General features: G+C 37.2%; 1 protein-coding gene across 2 annotated transcripts in view; it reads left to right on the top strand.

Annotated features, from left to right (window-relative positions):
• Positions 1-454: 454 nt before the first annotated feature.
• Positions 455-25,021, top strand: part of LOC115255993 (uncharacterized) — a 283,008-nt gene continuing 258,441 nt past the window's right edge. For both annotated transcript variants that reach the window (XM_062856101.1, XM_062856100.1), the window contains exon 1: positions 455-2,475. In XM_062856101.1, the coding sequence (XP_062712085.1) occupies positions 504-2,475 (1,972 nt within the window). In that variant the 5' untranslated portion in view covers positions 455-503. The remainder of the gene's footprint in view (positions 2,476-25,021) is intronic.

Below are 25,021 nucleotides of genomic sequence, written 5' to 3'. Positions count from 1 at the left end.
GGTGCATTTCTCCCGCGAACAATCTGGACCAACGAGCACACCCTTTAAAAAGTTAAGTCTCTCGCGCTATTTAAATTCAAAACAGAGAGCTCGCGAAAGCCGTTCGCGAGAGCGCCGACGAAGCAGAGAGCAAGAGAATGCATCTCTGGAATCATCATCGATCGTCATTAGCCGCCGCGCTGCGTCGATGACGGCGGGCGGCTCGCTCTCCGCGATCGCGATCGCGAACTTGAACTCTTTCGCTGCAAGAACAAGAACGAAGAAATTGCAAGTCGCGCGGTAAGCCGCAAGCCTTCGCTCGCTCGCGCTGGCATGCACCGGTTTGCATGCGCGAGAAACGGTTTCGATGCAGAATTGGTGCACAAAGAGAAAGAGAGAAAAATGAGTCTCTCGCGCGATCGTGGACTTGCTGGCGGGCGGCTCCAGAGCTCTCCGGTCGGGCGGTCGCGCCGCGGCCGCAGTGCGTTTCGAGCGGCCAGTCGTCCCTGTTCTGTCAGTCAGATATGGCTCGTCGGCCAAAAAAGTCGGCGCTGATGCTGGCGGTAACGATCGTTACGCTCAGCTTAGCGAGCTTAGTGAATCGGTGTTCTGGCGCAAGTAGCAGCAGCGGCGAGCTCGACGATCTGAACGCGGATGAAAGCAGAAATTATCGCGAGTTGTTGAATATTCCGAAATTTGGCGACCGGTTAGCGCCCCGCAATCGGCCGCACGTGGAAGATGGTGGAGGGCCGGGCGCGATCGCGAGTGTCGTTGGGCCTTCGGTGGCCGCGGGTGGGAGCAAGTTCCGACGACAGCCCGGACCCGGGAATGCGTACCCCGGGGTGACTTATAGGAATGCGGGAAGATTCGGCGCTGGGGTGGCAAGTGTAGTGACGGGTGACGGTGAGAATCACGAAGAGCTGCACACGCTGGTGCATAATGAGCATGATATCAAGAGAAGTGATGTCCTGGTGACTGGGGTGGCTCAAAATTTGGAGGATACAAATAGTAGCAGTGAGTACTTTACGGGCCCCGATGAAGATGATGAAGAACAGACCGAAACAGATCACGAAGGGGAAGAGGAGAATGACGGTGATGGTGATGATGAGGAAGAAGATTTCGAAGAGGTCGAAGAACCAGACCAATTGGATGTGCAAGGAAGAAGTGTTAACAATCGGGGCTTGGAAGATCAGCATGTTTTGCTGGAGAGTGCTAATATAAGGGATAACAGTTTGGCATTGCTGGTCGGTCAACAGAATGTCAGTGCAAACGCGTCTTCGGCGCAAGCCCATCGGTTAGAAATGTCCACCGAATTTTTCGTAGTGCCATCGACAGCGTCTACCGCTGCTTCGCGTTCGACGACCGTGCGTCCTGGTGGTGTAATCTTGGCGGCTCGTAATCCAACGAGTCACCATGGTAGTAGCAGTAATACCCACAAGCTAAACGTTACACCACCGACTATCATCGCGGCTAGTTATCCGAGTGGACTGCGGAAAGAACCTTGGGTGGTGCCTGTTTTGGTACTAGCCTGTTTGTCGATGATCATGATGGCAGCCTTCGAAATATTTGTGTTGTGCAAAGCTTGGCGTACGTCTCCCAGCCGGCGCCATCTGTTCCTCGGTCAAATGTTGCTTCTTGGACTGTTTTCGTGTTCGGGCCTGGCAGCTGTTCTCACCATCAATCCAACGATTCTTTCCTGCGCAACGATGCGCTTCGGAGCTGGTGTTGCCTTTGCCCTCGTGTTTGCATCACTGCTGGTCAAGTGCGTCTTCTTGATCAGTCTCAACGGTGGAGTGTATCTTCCAGCACCCTACCAAGGGCTGCTGCTACTCTTCGCAGTGCTTATTCAGGTTGCCGTTGGAGCACAGTGGCTTCTGACGTCACCTCCCAGTGTAGATCAGGTTCCCATATCGGGAGGCACAGCGGTTTCCAGTCGGTACCACCTGCTGCTCACCGCTGGAGACTTGTCTCATGTGAATCCAACCATCCCGCTGTGTCACACGACCTTCTCGGAGTTGCTCCTGTCGTTGATCTACGTAGTGTTCTTGATCATATTCGTGGCCATTCTGGCAATCAAATCGCGCGGCATTCGGGACAACTATCGTGAAGCAACGTACATCGGGTTGGCCGTCGGTGGCATCATACCCATCTGGCTGGGGTGGACCTTGTGCGGGCTGGCCGTGGCCGATCGGCATCGGGACGCGTGCCTTGCCTTCGGACTGGTGGCAACGGCTTCCACAGTGTTTCTGGTGATGTTTATGCCCAAGGGCCGTCAGCTGGCGGCCATGGGTAAGGAAGGTCTCTACGTGGAAGATCGCGAAGAGCGGTTCAGCTCGTTGAGCCGCGCCGGATCCGGATATTCACCGTCGTTCTTCCACTTCAAGCCGATCAAGTACGGGGTCATGGGGGCCTCTCCGACGCTGCAGACCAACAACGGGACCGTGGTGGGAACGACGACCACTTCCAAGCACCAGGCGGTTGCGACACTCGGCGGAGGTGAGTCTTCCAGATATTTGTACCTACGAAAAACAAGCTTTGTAAATATGAGAGTGTGTTGCTTTTACCAAGTGTGTGTGTGTTTATGCTTTTTAATGGGTGTATACTGTGCGGGAGCTGGGCTGGGATATGATCGTGAAGAAGTGATTCATTAGGCTCCCTTATTGATCGTTGATAGCCGTGAAGAGAGGGAATGAAAAGATGAAAACCCGAGTGGCGAGTGTTCTTCGTGATTAGAGATTTGTGCCAATTTCTTCTGCTGGTGTGCCGCGTGGGCTTGAAGGGATGATGGGAAACGGCGCGTCGGATTGATGGTAATAATTTATGGCCACTTTGGGTTGAACATGGATAATATTTTATTATATCATTAGTGAGCACACGTAATAAATTATTCTGCCGTAATGTGAAGAGGATTAAATGGCAGGTTATCGTTTAAGGGAGACTACTTTTTTTCAGTTGAAGGGAAACCAATCTTGTTGATACAAGATTGTATATAGTGTTTATGGATTTTATTTATTCAAGTGTTCCCGGTATTTTCTTCACAAACTGGATGGATGGGCATTTCAAATTTATTCTGGATCAACAAGGTTGCACTTGGCGTGTTGCAAAAGTACAAAGAATAGGAGATGTCTTTTCAAATTTGTAGAGCTTGATAAGATGAGACTCGAACTCACGACTCCCAGTTCGCTAGACGGGCGCTTCTATTCCTTCTAGCGAATTGGGAGTCGAGAGTTCGAGTCTCACAGGAGTACGTGGATTTCTTTTCATAATTCAAATCTCAATTTGTTCATCGAGCACATGTTCTGTTGTGCACATGGATGTCAAAGCATTTTCAACAGTGTAATTTCCCACATGGTTTGGTCAGTCACAGCAAAATCAAGAAATTGACATTTATTCAGAAAATTGTTCATCAATTGGATTTGCTGGCTGCATTTTTTTAAAAATTTTCTCGTAAGATTTATTTTTTGTTTTATTTTTATTCATCCGCTCTTTGAAATTTATGTTTGTTTTTTTTTTAATTTATTCAGTAATAATACCTATATAAATTTATCAATGAATTACATATGAATTTCTGCTACGAAATGTACAGTAACTCTAGGAAAATTTAAAAAAAAATCCCTTCTTGCTCTAGCAATTCAATCAAGAGTTCTATCAGAAAATAAAACACTAGAAATCCTATTTCTGGGAATTTCACCAAAAGCTTCCAGAATTCCTGCAATACACGCTTTACTTTTACTTTACGGCTAACCAATTGAATGAGTTCTTCCATAATTAAAAGTTAATAATAAAACTCTACGGATTCTGAGAGAAACTTTACTGTACTGCTCAACTATAAGCAAACCTATCCTGAAATGGTGTCGAGCAATTTGCGGAGGAATATCTGAAATAGTTTTTGAAAACACACGCGGAAGATACATTAACAAATTCCGGCGGAGATCTTGAAAATATTACTCTTCGGAAATCTAGTGAAGCTTCCCGATTTTTTTTTTACTAAATTCCTGGCCTAGGTTTCTGGAGAATTCTTGAAGGAACACGCAGAAAATATCCTGATTTTTTTTTTTCGAGGATTCTAGCGGCAAGTAGAGATCTTTCCTACTGGGGACCGGTGCTCTTAAAAAATCGACGAAAAGCTTAGGAGAAGAAAGAGGCAAGAAATTCTAACAAACTTTCTGGTGGAAATTTGAGAATGAAGTGTGGAATGCGTCTTTGGTAAAGTGACTAACGAAATGTTTCGGAAGAAATGCTGAATATATGCGTGAAAACCACTTAGTTGGTGCTGGGTAAGCTTCGGACTGTTTTCTTTATTTTTTTTCGTAAAATTTCTGAAGCAGTCGCCCTAAAAGATATCGTTGAAGAAATTCTTGCAAGAGTTTAAATAGTGACAGTTTTTTTTTAAATAATTTCTTAAGGCATTATTTGAGTATACTTTGGTCTCTTCAAGAGGTAAAGTCTATAAAGAAAAACTTACATAAATAGCAGCTGGTAGATGAATTTCTGGGTTGGGTGACAAAACGTCGAAAGGACGAAGAGGATGTCATAGGATGCAAAAAAAAAACGGAATAGAATTTTACTCGATAATCTTTCACTTTAGAACATTTTTGGCAGATCTCTCTTATATTTTAAATATGATGATATTTCGTATAGGAACCGTTAAGTGGTTTGTGAAAAAAAAACGGAATGGAATATTTACACATAATGCCGAAGGCATCATTAAGAAACATGTTCTGTTCCTCATTCGGAACCTTTTCCAGAGAATGTGCCAGAAATATGTTTGAAAAGCTTTCCCGTTTGAATAATGCTACTTGGCAATCAATTTAGGTTTTTTGAATCTTAGGGAATGAGAAATTCCAATAGGTATTCCCTCTGGAATAAAAAAATCTGGAACCTTTTTTTTGGAAATCTGTGCAAGGATTATCCCAGAATTTTCCGGCGAATCATTTAGAAAATTCTTCACAGATTCCATTTGACACTTTCCTGATTTTAAGAAATTCTTAGAAAACCTCTCTCAGCAATTTCCCCGCAGAATACTCGGAAAATGTTTTTTTTATGAAAATCATCCATGGGTTGCATCAAAAATTCCTCTAAGAATTTCTTAACATTTTTTTTTTAAATTTCTCCAGAGTTTTCTTCAAAAATTCTTTTATGGTATTGAAAACTTCTCCTCCTGCACATAAGAAATTTGCCTGTGTTTCATATAATATTGTGTTCGTTTTCTTGTGCAAACGCACAAACATTTCACCATGGTTTTTTTTTTTGAAAATTCCTTCAGAAATTCCTGAAAAGTTTACTTCAAAAACACTCACTGGATTTTTTTTTCATATTCATACGAACATGTTCATCCGGGATTGTTTAAGAGATTTCTTCAGCGGATCCATCAGGAATTCCAGCAAGAATGATTCCACCAGAAAATTCACAAAGAGTTATTTTTGTTTCCGCAATTTCTCCAAGGATTTCTTCAGCATTTACTGCATAGATTTTTAAGATATTCCCTCCAAGAATTTCTTTACAAACTCCTCTATATAGTTATTCAGAAATATCTCCTGTGTATTGATAATCCTCAAAAGATTTTTTTAGAAATTCTTCCCGGAGGATTTTCAGAAAGTCTTCCGAAAATTCCTTTAGAAATTCCATAAAAATTAATCCAAGGAATTATTTAGGAGATTCTTGAAAAAATCTAGTAAATATTGGATTTTTTTCAGTGATCCTTTTAGAAATTCCTACAGATTTTCCAATAGGTATTTCCTCTAAATTAAGAAAAAGTCTTTAAGAAAATATTACATTGATTGTTTTTTTTATTTCGTGCATGGATTTGTTCAGAATTTGCACAAGATATTTATACAGCAATTACTCTTGGGATTTTTTTAGACAATCCTCTACAGATTCTGTTTGTTACTCTCCCAGATTTTTAGAAAATCTTTGAAATATTCCTTTGGTAATTCCCCCAGAGATTCATCAGAAAATGTATCCAAGATTTTTTTTTCAGAAAACCATTTGCCAAAGGAATACTTTTACGCATTCTTCTAAAACCCTCCGATAAATCATCCAAAAACTTTCTTTAAGGAAAGCTTGAGAAATTCCTCCAGGGATTCCTTCAAAAATTTCACTTAGGATGCCTCTCGATGTTTAAAAAAAAATAAAAAGTCATTGGGAAGAGCGAGATGGATCAACTAGGTCCGAGCTCTCCACCAAAAAGTGGAAACGTCAAAAAAAAAAAAAAAGTCATTGGGAGGGTTTTTTCAAAGCTTGCCTGTAGAGACTATTGTATAATTTTCTTCAGATAATATTCCGTGGATTTCATTTGAAAATCCACCAAAGATGTTTTTTTTTTCAAAAATTCTTCCAAAGAGGTTTTTGTGATGTTTTCTAGGGATTTCTTTAAAATAAGGCTACAGAATTCGCCAGAAATTTCACCAAGTATTCCCTCACAAATATTCCATGGATTCCTTAAGAACTTCTCCAGGGATGCTTACAGGAAATCTTCCAGGGAAGTTCCTCCAGGTATTCTTTCAAAAAAAAAAACCATTTAGGGATTCATTTCGAAATTTTCAGAAATTCTTCAGGAAATTCCTTCCGAAATTTCTGTAGGAGTTTCCTGATATTTCTTGCTTGGACTTCCCCAGTAATTACTCTAGGATTCTTTCATAAATTGTTCCAGTGATTTCTGAGAAAATATTCCAGGGGTTAATTCTTTATGAAATTAATCAAGGGACTCGTTTGGAAATTTCTCTTGATATTCCTTCAGAAATTCTTCCCAGGATTTTTCTATACAATCTTCTGAAGATTCTTCTCGAAGCCCCCTTCTGAAATTCCTCAAGAGAATGTTCCAGAAATTTCTCGAAGTATTTCTCTAAAAACATTCCATTTTTGAGGAAGGACTTTCATTGATGTTTTAAAGGTATCCTTCCGGAGATTATCTCGAAAAATCTTCCACGGATTTCTTCAAAGTTCTCCAGCGAATTCGGGATGTTATAAGACATTTCTCCAAAGGTTTTGTCATAAATTCTTTCAAGAATTGCTGAAAGAAAATCTTTCTTAAATTTCTTTCAAAAATTTTCAGGTCAAAGTTTTGATACTGATTCATGAATTTCTTCTTAAAATCTTCGAAGAGTTCTTTCATAAATTCCTCCAATAGTTACTTTTGAAATTCTTCGTGGGGTTCATTAAGAAATTCCTCTAAGGATTCCTTCTTATTAAATTTCTCAGAATCAGAAATCTCCTAGAGATTCAAAATGCTTCCGAAATGTTTGCTTTTATTTAGTCTTTTTTGAGAGATTCTTCCAAGGCTTCTGAAAATTCCTCTTCATGTTTTTCAAAAGTTCTTCCAGGGATTTCTTAGGGAATTCATACAGGTATTGTATCACGCACTCCTCAAGGAACTCCTAAAGAAATACAAGGATTCCATTGTCAATTCCCGAAATCAAAGGGACGTATCCAGAAATTTCCTTAGCGATTCCTCAAAAAAATCTTCCATATTTTGTTCGGTGGTTCTAGCAGGAATTATTTCAAGAAATCCTGTGAAAACTCATACAGAAATTCCCTCTTGAATTCCTCAGTGCCTGAATTCCATTTTGTCAGAAATTCATCCATGATTTTCTCGAAGGATAGCTTTAGGAATTTCTTTCAGGATTTTTTCAGGAAATTATTAAAAAAAAAATGCATTTGGTTCTCCAGATATTCCTCCAGGAATTGCTACAGGAATCTACTAGAAAATTCTCAATAGGTTCTTTTAAAAATTCCACCAGGGGTTCCCCAATGAGTGTCCTCTGACATTCCTCTATGAATGCCTTCAGAAAAACCTCGTTTAATTTCTGCACGAATTTTCCTCGCGTCACTTCCGATATTCCTTCAGGGATTCTTTCAAGAACTGATGGTCTTTTTTCTTTTTCACTAAATGATTTCCTGATGAGGAAAAATCGTCCAAATCATGTTCTTAAGGCGCAATACTGAAGTCATGGAATGGGAGTAGGGACACTGAAATATGGGGACCTTGCCTTGAGTATCTAGCTCTGATTTTACCATGACAGCACTGTTCCGGAATCACCAAGAAGGCATTGTTTCAGAAAGGGGCTAGTGCACATCGCACCGCCAAGGTTAGCTGCGTAGCCTGCAGCAACGAACATCTATGACCCGCTTTGGGGAGTCCACCAAGGTAGCACTAGTGTATTCCGGGTCACATAATATACATAATAACTCATGCAATGGTAGGCAGAGACAACCCATCAATTAATAATTGTGGGAAAGTTGAAGAGGGGCAGGTCAAGTTTCAGTGGGATTGTCGAGTCGTAATGAAGAAGAAATATAAAAAGAAGATCACATCGTCTAATCGATCCTTAGAACATAAATTTTAGCATCTTCACCTCCCGACAACGACGCTCATAAATTCTTCAACCTGCTGAACCGTGGCGTAGATGGGGCTCGGCTGCCACTTTAAAAAGCAATATCCACGCCCTCCATTCGCACGGTAGTGGTGATGGTGGAAAACCACTAACTCCCTATCGTTTTGGGACGCTCGTACACGTCGGGTCGGGCTAATCTCTATACTACGCTATCAGCGTGCCCAATCAGGCTCGCAAAAAGCATCAAGCTCTCTGCTGCTGATGGATCCTGAAACGTCCTGCCCGCGGGGAGTGACTGGCCGATGTTGGTTCAAAACCGTTTCAGAATCTTCAGATCTAAAGTGAACATCCAACAGCTAGCGAAATGGATGGTGCGAATTTGCACGTTAGATGGTGGTGGGATATCAGCTTGATGGAATAACAAATTACCTACCAGAATCTAATCCAAGAATGAGCACTGGGATCATCCATCGTCGTTCTAATCGTGAGCATGACTAAGAGCTTGGTCAGATGCTTCCGCGGTTGAGCAAGAATCACTTTCGCGTGTGCTCCACGCTGGATCGTGTTCTCTTCTCTAAACTAGGGTACCGAGAAAGCTAACTGGAATTGAATCAATTAATCTTTTCGCTTCGAGCCTGGTTGGATCTTCACGGTCGTGATTGTAGTAGCAATAATGGGGGCTTCTTAACGTTGTATAAAGACTTGTTTGGACTTGATAAAAATCGGATGGATGCTGCGTGAGTACCCAAGTAACATGTTCAAGTCAAATATATTGGAAAAAGTCATTAAACCTCTCTTGCAATTAAAATAAACGTATTTGGTTTTATTGTAGTTTTCAAAACCTCCTCAAAACAATTACATTTACAAATAGTTGTTTAAATAAAGTTTCATGCGCAGTATCTCAAGTACACTTCAAAACCGCAAATCGCTTGGCTGCGATAGTTATAAAACCAATAAGAATAAACGTTGTTATGACAACTTTATTATAAAACATTAATAAATCCAGAAAGAATATGAATTGATGCTTTGTAAACACATTCCCAAATTCCAAAACCAGTGGAATTTCGGGATCAATAAATTAAAAAAAAACTAAGGGATTGTGGTTTACCACACTGAAAGGAGAGCAAACTTTGACTGCGAACCTAATAAAATCAGCACAAATTACACCAATACCAATTATATCGTAATGAGTACATATTAAGCCCCATTCATTACACTTTCTGCCTCCATTCAGGAAGGCAGTCAGCAGTGCGGATGGATGAAGCGCAAGGCCAGAGCATGTTTTGACTTTTGTTGATTATCCTTAGGTGTGTTATTCTGTAGAAGGTTTACAACTGCTGCGAACGGTACTTCAAAGACTAGATTTCTTGGCGTAAATTTTATGTCGTACAGTTGATCATGTATGCAATTATAAGTTGCCTTAAATATTAATCTTTCTTGATTAAGTGTTGCAGATTACAACACTAATTCCAAAAAAATTCAAGTCCACAGATATGACATTACTTCATTCTAAAACACCTCACCGGCTCTCGCCGCGCCCTCTTGGGTACCAATTTCTTCCGGCCCATTCCGGTGCAAACGACCGATTTCTCGCACTGCTTTTTCTCGCTCCACGCTCTCTGTAATCAAGAATCAATACAATCATTTTCGATTAAAGTTTACGCGCGCGAACGTTGGTTGGTGTTGTTCACGTTCGGCTGATCCGGAGTTCTTGTTCTTATTGATTGAACACTCTCACTAGCTTGAACTTGCAAAATAAAAAAAAGGCAAACCTGCAGAAGATCGTGAGCCCCCGAACCGACTGGGCTGGAGAGGTGAATCGTACCTGTTATTTTCTGGCCATAATTTTCCAAATTTAATTATACCCCAGTCATCATTCGATTCGCGCGGGGCGGTCAGTCAAGAAGAGTCTGTGCGCCGTGGTGACTTGGTCGTCTGGGTGCATTCTCAGTCAGTGCTACTTTTAGCATTGGATTCAAATTGGACTGTTGAGGTTGCGTCATTGATTTTTTTTATATTGCGAAGCTTGCTGCATATTTACAAATCGCATATTTTTTATTCCTAAATGAAATCATACCTACATGTTTCAGTTGTAGGGTGATCCGAGTTAGGTTAAAAGTTGGGTTAAAAGTTGGGACATCAAGTTAGTTAATTTGATTTGATTTGAAAAATTCTTCAAAGTGTTAATAAAACTATCAGACAATTCTTACTTATTTTAAGCTTTCCCGGGTCAACGCACAAATAGCGTAGACAAAATTTCATTGTAATTGAAAAAGGTCTTGTCCCATGCTTCTACCCGAAAATGTGTTTCATGTTATTGGTTTTGCAATATTCTTCACCTAAAACTTGAAAAGGGCTTATGAAAAAACAAAGTAATTATCTTTTTTAAAAAAAATTAAATTGTAACTCTATGACGACGGTTTGTTGGATTGAAATGATGTCTTCAAAAATGTTACAGGATATTAGAAGGACTTCTAGATAAAAAAAGATTAAATGTCATGTGATTTGAATCACCTGCCCCCTCGAATATTTTTATAAAAACTTGTTGAGCATACATGACTTTTTACACTGTATGTGTTTTTGGGCAGTTCTTATGTGACATTTTTAGAAAAATACCTATAAATTCAAATTTCACCAAAAAGTAAATCGTGAATAACTTTAAAACAGATAGAAAAAACGCCATGCTGTCTTCGGCTAGATATCATATCATTTAAATTTTTCAAATTTTATTCTTTGTTTTTTTATTTTTTTTCTGTAAAAGAAAGCTGATTTCCAGCCTCAAAGTTTTCTAAGTAGCCTAGGATGGTCATAGTCTTCTAACTATCTTTTCTCGAATTTTCAGTTTTGGTCGATTTTGAAAACAAGCAGAAGGAAACAATTTTTGGTACCAAAAATAGATTCTACATACAATTTTTATGAAAAAAGTTTACATGTTTTTTCCTGCATCAAACCGTTCTCAAAATCAAAAATAAAAGAAAAATAAAAGGAAAAATTTACCTTGTAAAATGTTATCAATCATTTTGGACGAATACAGTAAAGAAATCTCCAATAACATGTCACAACTTCCCATATTTTTGTCTTTTTTTTACACCGCTGTAACTAAAGTACAGTTAGATGTAGGAAAAAATGTAAACTTTTTTTTATTGGAAATTATGCCTTTTATAAAAATCAAAATTTTCATATACTGCTTCCTTTTGCTTGTTTTAAATATCGATGAAAAATAAAAATTCGAGAAAAAATTGAACGAATCATTTTACCATCCCAGGCTACTTGACAAATTTTGAGGCTGGAAGTCAGTTTTCTTTTACAAAAAAAAAAAATAAAAAAAACAAAGAATAAAATTTTAAAAAATCAAATGATATGATATCTAGCCGAAGACAGCATGGCGTTTTTTCTATCTGTTTTAAAGTTATTCACGATTTACTTTTTGGTGAAATTTGAATTTATAGGTATTTTTCTAAAAATGTCACATAGAACTTCCCAAAAACACATACAGAGTAATAAGTCATGTATGCTCAACAAGTTTTTGTCTTGAATGGGTTTAGGAATTCTGGTGACATCATTAATTGATTTTTAGGTTTTGTTATTCAATACTTTCATACAGAAATTAACTAGCAAAGAATTCTAAAAAAGCTAGCTCTCTCGACAAATTTTAGTAAACTCAAAAATTTAGTATCAAAAAGTTATCTGCAAAACATTATTTATTTTTCCCATGTAGTTAGGATCTAAATAAAACTGTAAAAAATATAAAAATGGTGGGTATTGCCAATTTTTGTACTGTAAAAAATATTTCTATGATATTTAGTACGAAAAATGGCCATTTTTCAAAAAAAAAATGCCGGGGCGGCCTCTAAACGTCATTTATGAAAGTTGCCGTCATACAAAAGTTTGTTTCTAACACCCTTAGCTACCATTTGCAGGATGAGCCCCCAAGCTTTTTGACCATGTGCAATTTTGGGACACCCTAATATGCACCTATCATAACATGTGATGGGGTAATTTTAAAGAAATTACATAAGTTAGAGGAAAAAAATCTAGAAAATGCCTTAAGGACTCCATTATCTCAGATATTCATCGAGGGTGTCTTGTATTAATTTTTCGGCGATAATTTCAGTGAGTCTACAAGACCAGGTCTAACTTGTTTTCAAATCAAACTAAGCCTCTCCAAACTTCCAAAATGTTATACACGATTAGACACTTTTTCATTATTTTTTATTTTTTTACAATTTTTATAACTATTTTGAGTTTTAGTCATGTTGAAGTTTTAGAGCATAATCCTTAATTGAACGTTAGGTGAAATGACAAATAATTTATAAACATTAAAAAAATGAGATAAAAGGTGTTTTATTGTGAATTACATTTTGGAGGTTATTAGTATGTATTTATTATTAGTATCATTATTATTATTAGTGGAGGTTATAAGTATTATTTATTTTTAGTATTTATTTTCAATGATTAAGTATTCTTATGACAACCCGCAAATAGTTTCGGAGATTTAGAGATTTTATTCATGGGAACTACAGAAAAATCTTTGTTGTATAATTTTTCGTCGTTAATTCATTTAGTTGAATGTTTTAAAGCTAATACCGCACAACTTGCATTGAAAATTTGAAATTTAGAGTAATACAGTTTGTCTCACCATTAGAGATGCCAGATAATTCTATCAAAAATCTGTATCAATACAGATTTTTCTGTATCGCCGTATTGAAGCAGACACCGAGAGTCCTAGATTTCAATAGAAACTAAACAAAATTACTTCTTTTTGTTGGTATTAAATCTTTACTGGTATTTATTTGTCTAAAACTTGTGTGAAAATAAAAAAAAACAATTTTTGCTTTCTGGAGAAATCTGTATCACATTTCCAAAATCTGTATTTTTCTGTACTCTGTATCTTGTCTGTATAAAAGGTCAAAAATTTGTATAATACAGAAAAATCTGGCATCTCTGCACCCGTTTCAGATGACCCACTTTACCGCAAACAGAGCAGAGCAGCACTGCTTTTAAGCAAACACATGCATTTTAAAATATTGAAGAAGTCTCTAAATACATGAAAAGCTTGTTTGAGAATAATATAAAAGATTTAGTGGTTGGTTAAGGTTTAAAAGGGTAGTACTCACTATACTTTTCATATACAGGGTGTTAGGTTCGTAAGTGCAAACTTTTTAGAGGGGGATAGAGGATCACAAATGGTGAAAACAATTGTTCTACGCATATGGTCAAATCTCAACCGTTACGTAGTTATTGAATTATACATTTTTTGACTATTATTCCCTTAATCTGGCTATAACTTGAAAATGGTCAAATTTATCGTAGTTTTTTTACCCCTATTCGAAAGATTATTAAATTTTCTATCGAATCACATCCTTGAATCGGTTGGTTTAGTTAAATAACTAAGTTTTCTAGAGCAAATAGCTCAAAAGTAGTGTGTTTTAATTTGTTTTTGTCAATTATCTTTGAAAAATGCGTAATAAATTGAAATTCTTTCTTAGGCAAAGTTGTGGTCCTTGTTCCACCCTACAATTCGTTCTTTGACACCAAAGTTCTAACTCTTATCGTTTTCTTGCAATTTCGATTTAAACATCACATTTCAGATCATAAATTTGCAACTGTCAAGGTAAGCATAAGCACTTTCTTGCGCACTGTGCCGCACATTTGAATCAAAATTGCAAGAAAAAGATAAGAGTTCGAACTTTGGTGTCAAAGAACGAATTGTAGGGTGGAACAAGGACCACAACTTTGCCTAAGAAAGAATTTCAATTTATTACGCATTTTTCAAAGATACTTGACAAAAACTCATATTATTACTCATAGTTTTGAAAATTCTTAAATAGTTGTACTAGAAATTTCTCCAGTATCTCAATTGTTGGATTTTCATTTACAGATTTCTAATAAAATGTTTGGGTGAAGTTACTTACTTATAATTATTCGTCAATGTCGATTTATTGCAAGAAACCAGACAGAGTTGGTACCTTGACAAATGAAACATTCTCCCTGAATACTGAAGGATGTTTATTTTTTCGAAATTATGTCAAACACAATTGCACATGGAAATCACAATTATTTTCGAAAAGCTCGCAGTTGGGCTTAACATTGCAATGTATAGTCAAGCTGTAGATAATTTTACCCATAAGCCCACTGACGCCCATGTACAAAAAAAAATTTTTTTTATGGACTTTCAGCCCCAAAAAATAAAAAATAAAAAGGAAGTGTTTTGGCGTATTATCGATAAAAAGCAGAGGGATGCCCAACTAGTTGGCTTATTTTTCAAAAGTCTTGAAAATTGAAATTCGTGTGCTCTTTTAGATTCAAACCACATAAAAAAAACCTCGGAGTTGGAGCCGAAAATATTAAAATTTAAAGGTCATACGCTAAAATTTGAATTTTCAAGTAATAAGAAGGTGCTTTTCCTTTCATTGTCATAACTATTTTAGTTTTCAATCAACTTTCATTCTCATGGCATGGTGTTCTTCAGAATTAATTTTTGAATAAACTGTTAAAACATTTTTTTGTCGAAATCACATTAAATATATGTTTCAAGGTTTTCCTTTTTTTTCTTTTTTCACCAAATTTTTACTTTAGGGTCCAAAAACATTTTAATCCCTTGACAATTGGAAATGAGGAAGCTGTTTAAGCAGTTTTTGACTAAATCAAAAGATACTCAGCATCGTATTTAAGGTTATGGAACAAAGAGGAAGATTTTTTTAATAAAAAAAAATCCTCGCATATTGAAAACTCAGAACACTTCAAAACTTAAAGGCTTAAGCTTTTATATTGTTATTTTGAATGATTTTTTTGTTTTCAATTTGAGACCAAAATTATGAATGAAAACGATCAAATTAAGTTATCTAATTTGACATTTCATTGACATTGACATTGTGCTTCTGAACTGTTTTTTTGAGCATAACAATATCGAAAAATTTAAGGTTGTAGCACCGCCGAACCGACGTGACAGCCAGAACGAACAAATTCAAATTTGTTGTCCGCGACGCCATGATGAAAGGAAGCCGAACACTACCGCCACCTCTATAACGGTTCGCGTTGCTTTGCTAGCTTGATCCCAAACCCCCGTGTGTTCATATAGGATGAGGTTCGCGTCTGCGCTGTTTTGACAGAAGGGTTCGCTAGCTTTGCTGGTTGAACGTTAAATTGAGGGGGACTGTTTTGAAAAACCACTGTCACGTCAGTTCGTCGGTGGTTGTAGTTTGTTCACAACATTTCAAAGCAACAAAAACATTTACGAAAGTATGCCAGAAGATTAAAGATTGGTCAAGCGATTTTAAACATGTATTGAAAAACATATATTGAACGTGATTTTTGGAAAAATTTTCAAAAACTAATTTTGTAGAAACCCATGATAAGAGATTGTAAATTGGTTGATTTACATCTATAAGAGCACACGTTTTCCAATTTGCAACTTATTTTGAAAAATAACTATTGTAACTCCTACATTCCTTCTTCTTGGTAGGGGGTTCGATCTCTTGATTTTTATCGGTGAGTTTGTTCCATATTTTTTAATCTAAACAATATTTTAATATAAAATTGGACCTATATTTTTCGTGTATTCAACCCTCCTACACACTTTATCTGAAGTGCCGGGATCTCAGCATTTTCTCAAACTTTCGGCGAGATCCGCACAGCCGAGTGCTCGACAAATAACAACATTACCGAGATCTCAGCAACTTTGACAGTTTGCAACTGTTTTGCTCAGAATCAGCTAACAAACGTATTTTTTACTGAGATATCAGTTTTTGAGCTTGCTGAGCAGTCGGCTGTACGCGAAAAGCGAAAGGCGAAAAGGCGTTTTCACAACATGTCCTACCTATCGTATCCTTCCTGCTTTTGCCACCTTCCGAATGCTAGGTACGCCATAGAATGCAGCGAGCTCGTGGTTCATCAATTCAATGGTTCGTCATCATCGGTGACGACATGCGTAATATTGTAGTCTCAATGAAAATATGTGTTTTGATTGAAATAGAAGTTGCTTGCAAGGATGGGAACACTCACTTGCAAAGAGTTACATTCACTTGCTGTTTACTCAGCTCAGAAGCTTGCAATCAAGATACGATGTATGGACAACTTTTGCCTTGTGGTTTTGTCTAAAAGTTTGCCGAATAGAATAGGGGTCGCACACGCATACCGAAGTCGCTAGGGAGCTGCAAAGGCAACTCTCCACGAGGTGAATGTAAATTACACTCACCTCGTGGAGAGTCGCTTTCACAGCTCTGTCACGACTTTAGTATGCGTATGCGACCCTTACTCTATTCGACAAACTTTTAGACAAAACCACAAGGCAAAAGTCGTTCATACATCGTTTCTTGATTGCAAGCTTCTGAGCTGAGAAAACAGCAAGTGAGTGTAACTCTTTGAGAGTGAGTGTTCCCATCCCTGGTTGCTTGCATCACATCACTTACCAAAGTGAATCTAGATCAGGTGACCCCTCCCCACTAACATAAACTCCTTCCAAAATCTTAATGATAGGGGAGACTGGGTGGACTTGATCCCTTTTTCTTAATTTGCTAGTAACTTTGAGGAAAACACAAAACTAGATCCGAATTTTGCACAGAATGGCTGGTAAACATCTATTGCAAGCTTATACACAACAGAAAGACTTTCAAGTATTGCTAAAGTTTTCAAAATAGCGTCTTTATGAAGGCATGTCTTATGATATATTTTAGAAAAATGGGACCCAATGGTGCCCTTTTGAGCACATGATTCATTTAAAGGGAAATTTACTTCAGAAGCTTGTTACGTTTGTAAAATAATTTAAGAATTATCCATGAATTACATTCTCTAATTCATGAAAAATTCTTCGATTGTTGCATGGAGTGTGTTACGTTTGTATTTATTTGTGTACGTTTTGTTAGTTTGTGCTATACGTTATACTCTGGTTTGTGAATCTGTCCCTTGAATTTAATTAGCATTTGTAGTGCTCAGACCGTTTCGGGCAACTATCAAGTACAAGACGCGCAAATCGTCCCCTAGCACGGACATCAAAATGTAGACGGTCTTGTATTGTGGCCCGAATTGGGGTGCCTCCTTAGGATTAGAAATTCCTAGACCAAATTCAAGCTATGTAAGCAACCAACGTCCAACGCTGCGAACAAAAAGGCAATCTGCCAGAAGAAATACGATTTCAGGATTGACTGATGGACCAAGAACAATAATGAAACCTGGTCATCCTGCGATTGGACTTCGTTATCTACTTAGATAACTGGGCACAATTTATGTTATGTGTTGCATGTTTGTGTTTTGTGCATTTGTAATGTTCCATTTTACTTTTCGTATCTAGTTCCCAAACGTGGGCCCGATGTGGAAAATAAAATGATCATTTGTAGGGTTCCATTTTATTTGTTACATTGGCGCCCAACCTTACCGATCAGGCTAAGGCCGGGGTGGCCTCTGCTGTACATAGTAGCCGCCTCCATTCCACTCGGTCCATGGCTGTTTGTCTCCAGTTCCGCACTCTGCGTAGGGTCCGCAGATCGTCCTCCACTTGGTCGACTCACCTAGCTCACTGCGCTCCACGTCTTCTTGTACCGGTCGGATGACTCTCGAGAACCATTTTAGTTGGGTTGCTGTCCAACATCCTGATGACGTGACCCGCCCACCGTATTTTCGCGGTATGGACGATGGTTGGTTCTCTCAGCAGCTGATGCAGCTCGTGGTTCGTTCGCCTTCACCAAGTCCCGTCTTCCATCTGCACTCCGCCGTAGATGGTACGCAACACCTTCCGTTCGAAAACTCCAAGGGCGCGTTGGTCCTCTGCACATAGGGTCCATGTTTCGTGCCCATAGAGGACGACCGGTCTAATCAGCGTTTTGTAGATGGTTAACTTCGTGTTACGGCGAACTTTATTCGATCGTAGAGTCTGCGGGGTCCAAAGTAAGAACGATTTCCTGCCACAATGCGCCTCTGAATTTCTCTGCTGGTGTCGTTGTCGGCGGTCCCCAGTGAGCACAAGTACACGAATTCTTCAACCGCCTCGATTTCATCACCGTCGATATAAATTCGGGGTGGCGGGCGCGGTGATTCCTCCCTGGAGCCCTTTGCCATCATGTACTTTGTCTTCGACACACTAATGACTAATCCGATTCGCCTGGCTTCACTCTTTAGTCGGATGTACGTTTCCGCCATCGTCTCAAATTTACGAGCAATAATATCAATATCATCGGCGAAACGAAACAGCTGAACGGACTTCCTGAAAATCGTCCCACTCGTGTTTATCCCCGCTCTCCTTATTACAGCCTCTAAAGCAATGTTGAACAGCAAGCACGAAAGACCATCACCTTGCCGTAACCCTCTGCGAGACTCGAAGGGACTCGAGAGTGTCCCTGATACTCGAACTACGCACATCACTCGATCCATCGTTGCCTTGATCAACCGTATCAGTTTATCCGGGAATCCGTATTCGTGCATAATCTGCCATAGCTGTTCTCGATCGATTGTATCATACGCCGATTTGGAATCGATGAACAAGTGATGTGTGGGCACGTTGTATTCGCGGCATTTCTGCAACACCTGGCGGATGGCGAACATCTGGTCCGTTGTAGCGCGTTCACCCATAAATCCAGCCTGATATTGCCCCACGAACTCTCTTGCAATCGGTGATAGACGGTGGCATAAAATTTGAGAGAGTATCTTGTAGTGCGCATTTATAAGGTTCCAATGTACTTATCTTGTTACATTGGCGCCCAACGTAGGGCATTGTGCATTTATAAGGTTCCAATGTACTATTTGTATCAGCTTCCTATTTATTTTCTGTTCAAGTTTACTTGTATTTTTAATGAGTATAGTGTATTTCAAATTCTAAGATTTACTTATATTTGAAAGAATATGATGTATTTTAAAAATGGGGAGACTTGATCCCTCTTTCATGGTGTGTACTAAAATAATAAATATTTGACGCCTTTCATCATTGATTATAATAAAGTTCCAAGCAAATAGAGGCTTCCGAATGAAATTTTATTTTTCGTACATATAATGTGTGTGTAATCTTTGAGGGATCAAGTCTCTCCATGGCACTGTTATGTACACTAAGCTGCATTAATTGAAATATTTTTATAACAACTTCATTTGGGTAAACATGTTTGACAGTATTTTGTGCTGTGAAATTTTGACACGATTTGATTCAATTTTGACAAAGTTATTAGATTTATCGGAATCGCCTAAAAGATTTCTGAAGAACTGGAAACCAACCATCAACCGTTATAAAATATCATAATGCACGAACGAAATTACTTGTAGCTTAAACATAGTCACGGTGCTTCATTTACCGTTATTATCAAAAAAAATTTTTTTTTTTTATGTCTTTATTATCGAGACTTTCAGCCCGAAGATTATCAAAAAAAATATACCATCAAAACCTGAAACGCCATTCTCTTTCTTTACCATTGCTACACCTCTGGACAAATTTTAAAAAAAATCGTTAGACGAAATTTTGAGTTACGCCCTTTTAAAGGGCCTAACCCCTAAAAAATCAGGGTTTCTATAGAAAACCATCATATTTCATAACAAAAGCATGCTTCTGACCAGAGATGCCAGATTATTTTTATCAAAAATCTGTATTAATACAGAGTTTTCAGTATCGCCGTTTTTCAGGGTATAGCAGACACCGAGAGTCCTAGATTTCAATAGAAACTAACAAAAATGTACTACTTTTTGACGGTTCAAAATTTTTATAGGTTTTTATTTTTCTAAAACATGTGTGAAAATGTACAAATTTTTATAATTTTTTTAAAGTTTAAGCAGCAATTCATAAAGTTTCCATTGATTTTTTTGAAAATAACTTCAATTTTTATGCTTTCTGGAGAAATCTGTATCAAACTTCAAAAATCTGTATTTTCTGTACTCTGTATCTTGTCTGTATAGAAGGTAAAAAAACTGTATAATACAGAAAAATCTGTATATCTGGCATCTCTGCTTCTGACATCAAAACCTGGAACGCCATTCTCTTTCTTTATCATTCCTACACCTCTGGACAAACTTTTAAAGTAATCGTTAGTCGAAATTTTGAGTTACGCCCTTTTAAAGGGCCTAATCCTAAAAAATTAGGGTTTCTATAGAAAACCTTCATATTTCATAACAAAAGCATGCCTTGAAGTCCCAAACAATAAAAAGTATCAAAAATAATGCTACAATTTTATACTATGCGCTAATATTGACTATTTGTATTGGTATTTGTATAAAAATTGGGCATTACGCTAATATAAGGGAAATATTTTCAAACATGTAGAAAGCAATCATTTTTGTATCAATTGCCATTCATAGCGTGGGACGTAAGTGTTTTGTATTGTTATTTTATAGACATGTTCATATTAGTCATATGGAGTGGCGATGCACAAATTTCGTCACGCAAAAAACGACCTTTCTAAACAACATATTTATATCCATATTTATATGTTAAATAACATATTTAACATATAACAAGGCTATAGCAACATATTACCGAAGATGTCCGATTAGCAAGATGGCCATGTGAGTGGGACGTCTTCACAAATTGCACCCTCCTTGTAAATTGGGGTCATTTTCGACCCAAACCGTGCACTGTTACTGAGCCTTTACCTACGATTCGTTAGAAAGGATATGGGTCATTCCACACCAAGTGTACACACCCCGTGTTATCGACCATCACGGATTTTGACCAAAATTTGTTGGAATGTTTGTTCAAATGGAGGAAGAAAAAATCCAAATTTTGGTGCCGATCGGATCACCCCTCGGCCCGTGGCAGCACCCCTCGTCTATGCCAATACAAGAAAAATCCAAGTTTTCCCTTCCTTTTCTTAATTTATAGCTTTGAAACTATAACATATACACATTTGTTACCTTCGGCTTTTTTGAAGAAAACTGTTGGAGGAATCCAGGAAAAATATTATTTTTTCGAAACAGTGTTGCCAAACATGTTATTTTTCAATTTTAAAACTTAAAGTCGATTTTTCGTCTAATGAGTATATTTTGATTTCAAAAATTATGATTCCATCGTGTTTATCAGACATTTTCCAAGCGAAAAAGCTTAACTTCTTGAGGTCTTTTTGGCCGTTCCAGAGATACAGCGTTTTTAAGCTTGAAAAACGTTTTTCTCTAATATATAAAATAAGTCCAATTTACAAGTTTCGCTAAGAAAACATTATTGGATGCAATTTAAAGATTATTTGGGCTGATTTAGATCAAGGAGTATAGAAACTATGTCAAAATAATAATATGACAGTGTTGCCAGTTTATCAATTATGGATTTATTAGAATGGATAACAATAAATTGCTAAAGTTTAAAATTTATGTAATTTAATCTTATTTTAATTGAAATTCTACCTATTTAAACATTAAGGTTGACGAAAGTGTTGCCAGACATTTTAATTTTATTGTAAAAATCTACATGAGAACTTTTGTATCAAATCAAATTATCAAGCATAGTTTTCGTTTGGTGTGCAACTTTTTATTCTTTGAACAAACCTTTAATAGGGACAGTGGTAAATTCAAATGTTCACTGAAATTTATTCATGGTTCAGAATTACGCTAATTTATTCCGGCTGTTCTTGGTGTATTTTTAGGATTTTTTAGCTTTTCAATCCGATTGTGAGATCAAAAACAACGTTATGCTCTCATACTCCGACTCTCAAGATCCGATACGGATCGAAACGTCGGAGTAAGAGAACATAAGGTTGTTTTTGATCTCACACTAGGACTAAAAACCCAAAAAAAATCCTAAAAATAAGTTCAGAATTATGAAAAACCATTCTGGATGACATGTTATGCCTTAGCGTACAAGTTGCTATTCAATTTTTTTTCTGTTTTGAACTTGTACGGGGAAAGAAAAGTTCCCAGAAGTGACTTCACAAAATAACTATTGAACGAAAAGAAAATAATAGCGTGTTTCTTCGTTAAACGGGTCCCTATTATGTTGCCTTCAAAACGTAGTACTAGATTTTTTTGCGTTCCGTTTGTAGTTTTAGAAATACAATTTTTAATAAAAGTACTCCAATGCGAACTTTTGCCCCAGTGGGGGCAAAAGTTTGCATTATGCGAGGCAAAAGTTCGCACCTTATACAGGTCAATTTATTGGTGTGATGTTCATTTATATCATGTTAATTCATGTTCGTCCTTTCACTCCAGCCATGAAATCTGTTTGTTTCTGTTCTTAGCATTACGGCCCAACTGGAGTACGACCTGGTGTTCAGCTTCCGTATTCATTGTATTTTATGAAGACTTGAACAACTATTAACTGAGAGCTGTCCTTTCCAACGTTACTGAAGTTGTCAAAATACATTGTGGGATAATCATAGAGATACGTTTTGCACAAAATACACGAAAAAAAATCAAATATGCAGCAAAAATATTGAACGGGACCGTAATCGAATCTTATTCCCGTTAGTATGGTGATGAATTATAAATGTGAATTTACAAACTAAGCTATGAAAGACCCCGGTAAAGTAGATGAACATAAGACCTTCAGAAACATACGAAAACACACGACGAGGATGACGAAAATGTGTTTTACGCCATTTTTCATTTCTTGATTTAAATAGGTGAACATAATGTTTGCCTTACAATCGATCTTCTTATAAAACGAAGTTCAAACCCTCTGCCGGAACGATTTCACGGTGCACACTACACATACTATACATAAATAGTAATTTCTATACGAAATCATCATTGTTTCAAAGATTCTGTAATTATGTATATTGATGTACTAGATTCAGAAATCTAGTGCGAACTTTCGAACCCACTGTCGAGGTTTTAACAATGTTCCTTTCTGCAAAAAGCACTAGTAGTTTATTGTTAATTCGAGTGCACCACTTGAACTACTATGGTATAACGATTCTCTGACATCAAGAGATTGTTAGATTATTCTTCTTCCTGTTACTAAAAATTCTTGTTCCAAAAGGTCCAAAAATGCAATCAAAACACCTAGAAATACATTTTTTGCCTAACTCTGCCACACCTTAACGAAATCGTTCCAATTTTTATTGACGAGTAACTGACATGATTATGTGTCGAACCCATACAGATTTGTTTGGGTTCTTAACTCGTGCTCAGAAAAAGACCCACTGTGAACTTTCTCCCCGTGCGAACTTGTAGCCCGCATTACTCTAAGGTTGTTTTTGATCTCACAATCGGACTGAAAAGCTAAAAAATCCCAAAAATACACCAAGAACAGCCGGAATCAATTAGCGTAATTCTGAACCATGAATAAATTTCAGTGAACATTTGAATTTAACACTGCCCCTATTAAAGGTTTGTTCGAAGAATAAAAAGTTGCACACCAAACGAAAACTATCAAGGTTCAGTGTTGCCAATACTAATAAAATTGTAAAAAAGGAATTTATGATTCTTGCTTGATAATTTGATTTGATACAACAATAAAATGTCTGGCAACACTTTCGTCAACCTTAATGTTTACATAGGTAGAATTTCAATTGAAATAAGGATTATAAAACTTAAATTTTAAACTTTAGCAATTTATTGTTATCCATTTCAATAAATCCATAATTGATAAACTGGCAACACTGTCAAATTATTTTTTAACATAGTTTTCTATTCTCCTTGATCTAAATCAGCCCAAATCACCTTTAAATTGCATCGAATAATGTTTTCTTAGCGTAACTTGTAAATTGGACTTATCATATATATTAGAGAAAAACGTTTTTCAAGCTTAAAAACGCTGTATCTCTGGAACGGTCAAAAAGACCTCGGAAAGTTAAGCTTTTTCGATTGGAAAATGTCTGATAAACACGATGGAATCAAAATTTTTGAAATCAAAATATACTCATTCGACGAAAAATCGACTTTAAGTTTTAAAATTGAAAAATAACATGTTTGGCAACACTGTTTCGAAAAAATAATATTTTTCCTGGATTCCTCCAACAATTTTCTTAAAAAAAGCCGAAGATCACAAATGTGTATATGTTATAGTTTCAAAGCTATAAATTAAGAAAAGGAAGAGAAAACTTGGATTTTTCTTGTATTGGCTAAGACGAGGGGTGCTGCCACGGGCCGAGGGGTGATCCGATCGGCACCAAAATTTGGATTTTTTCTTCCTCCATTTGAACAAACATTCCAACAAATTTTGGTCAAAATCCGTGATGGTCGATAACACGTTTCCACTTCTACTCGGTCACTTCATATGGAATGACCCATATATATTATATAAAATATAATAGAAAACCCCATTTTTTAAAAGTAATTATAACTCTTTAAAACACATCTAAAAAGAATTCAAGATCTCTAAGCAATCTTTAAAAAAGTTTCATTCTTTTGATTTAATTTCGACCTCCGTATCTAGTACCGTAAGATTAAAGAAGTATAGATCATGCTTTAGAATAATTACATTAATTTTCATGAAAATACAATAGTAATTTCCCTGTTTTTTTCTGATTGTTTGCTATTCGTCTAATTTTAATACAAAATTCTGTAATATTAGTGCATAGTATCAAATTGTAACATTATTAATAGTACTTTTTATTATTTGGGACTTCAGCTTCTGTTATGAAATATGATGGTATTCTGTAGAAACCCTAATTTATTAGGGGTAAGGCGCTTTAAAAGGGCGTAACTCAAAATTTCGTGTAACGATTATTTTAAAAATTTGTCCAGAGGTGTAGGAATAATAAAGAACGAGAATGGCGTTCCACGTTTTGATGGCAGAAGCATGCTTTGTTATGAAATATGATGGTTTTCTTTAGAAACCCTGATTTTTAGGGGTTAGGCCCTTTAAA

This window comes from Aedes albopictus, chromosome 3 (assembly GCF_035046485.1).
Source record: "Aedes albopictus strain Foshan chromosome 3, AalbF5, whole genome shotgun sequence".
NCBI lineage: Eukaryota > Metazoa > Arthropoda > Insecta > Diptera > Culicidae > Aedes > Aedes albopictus.
The sequence above is the reverse complement of the archived record's forward strand: the minus strand, read 5'-3'. Positions and strand labels throughout refer to the sequence as shown.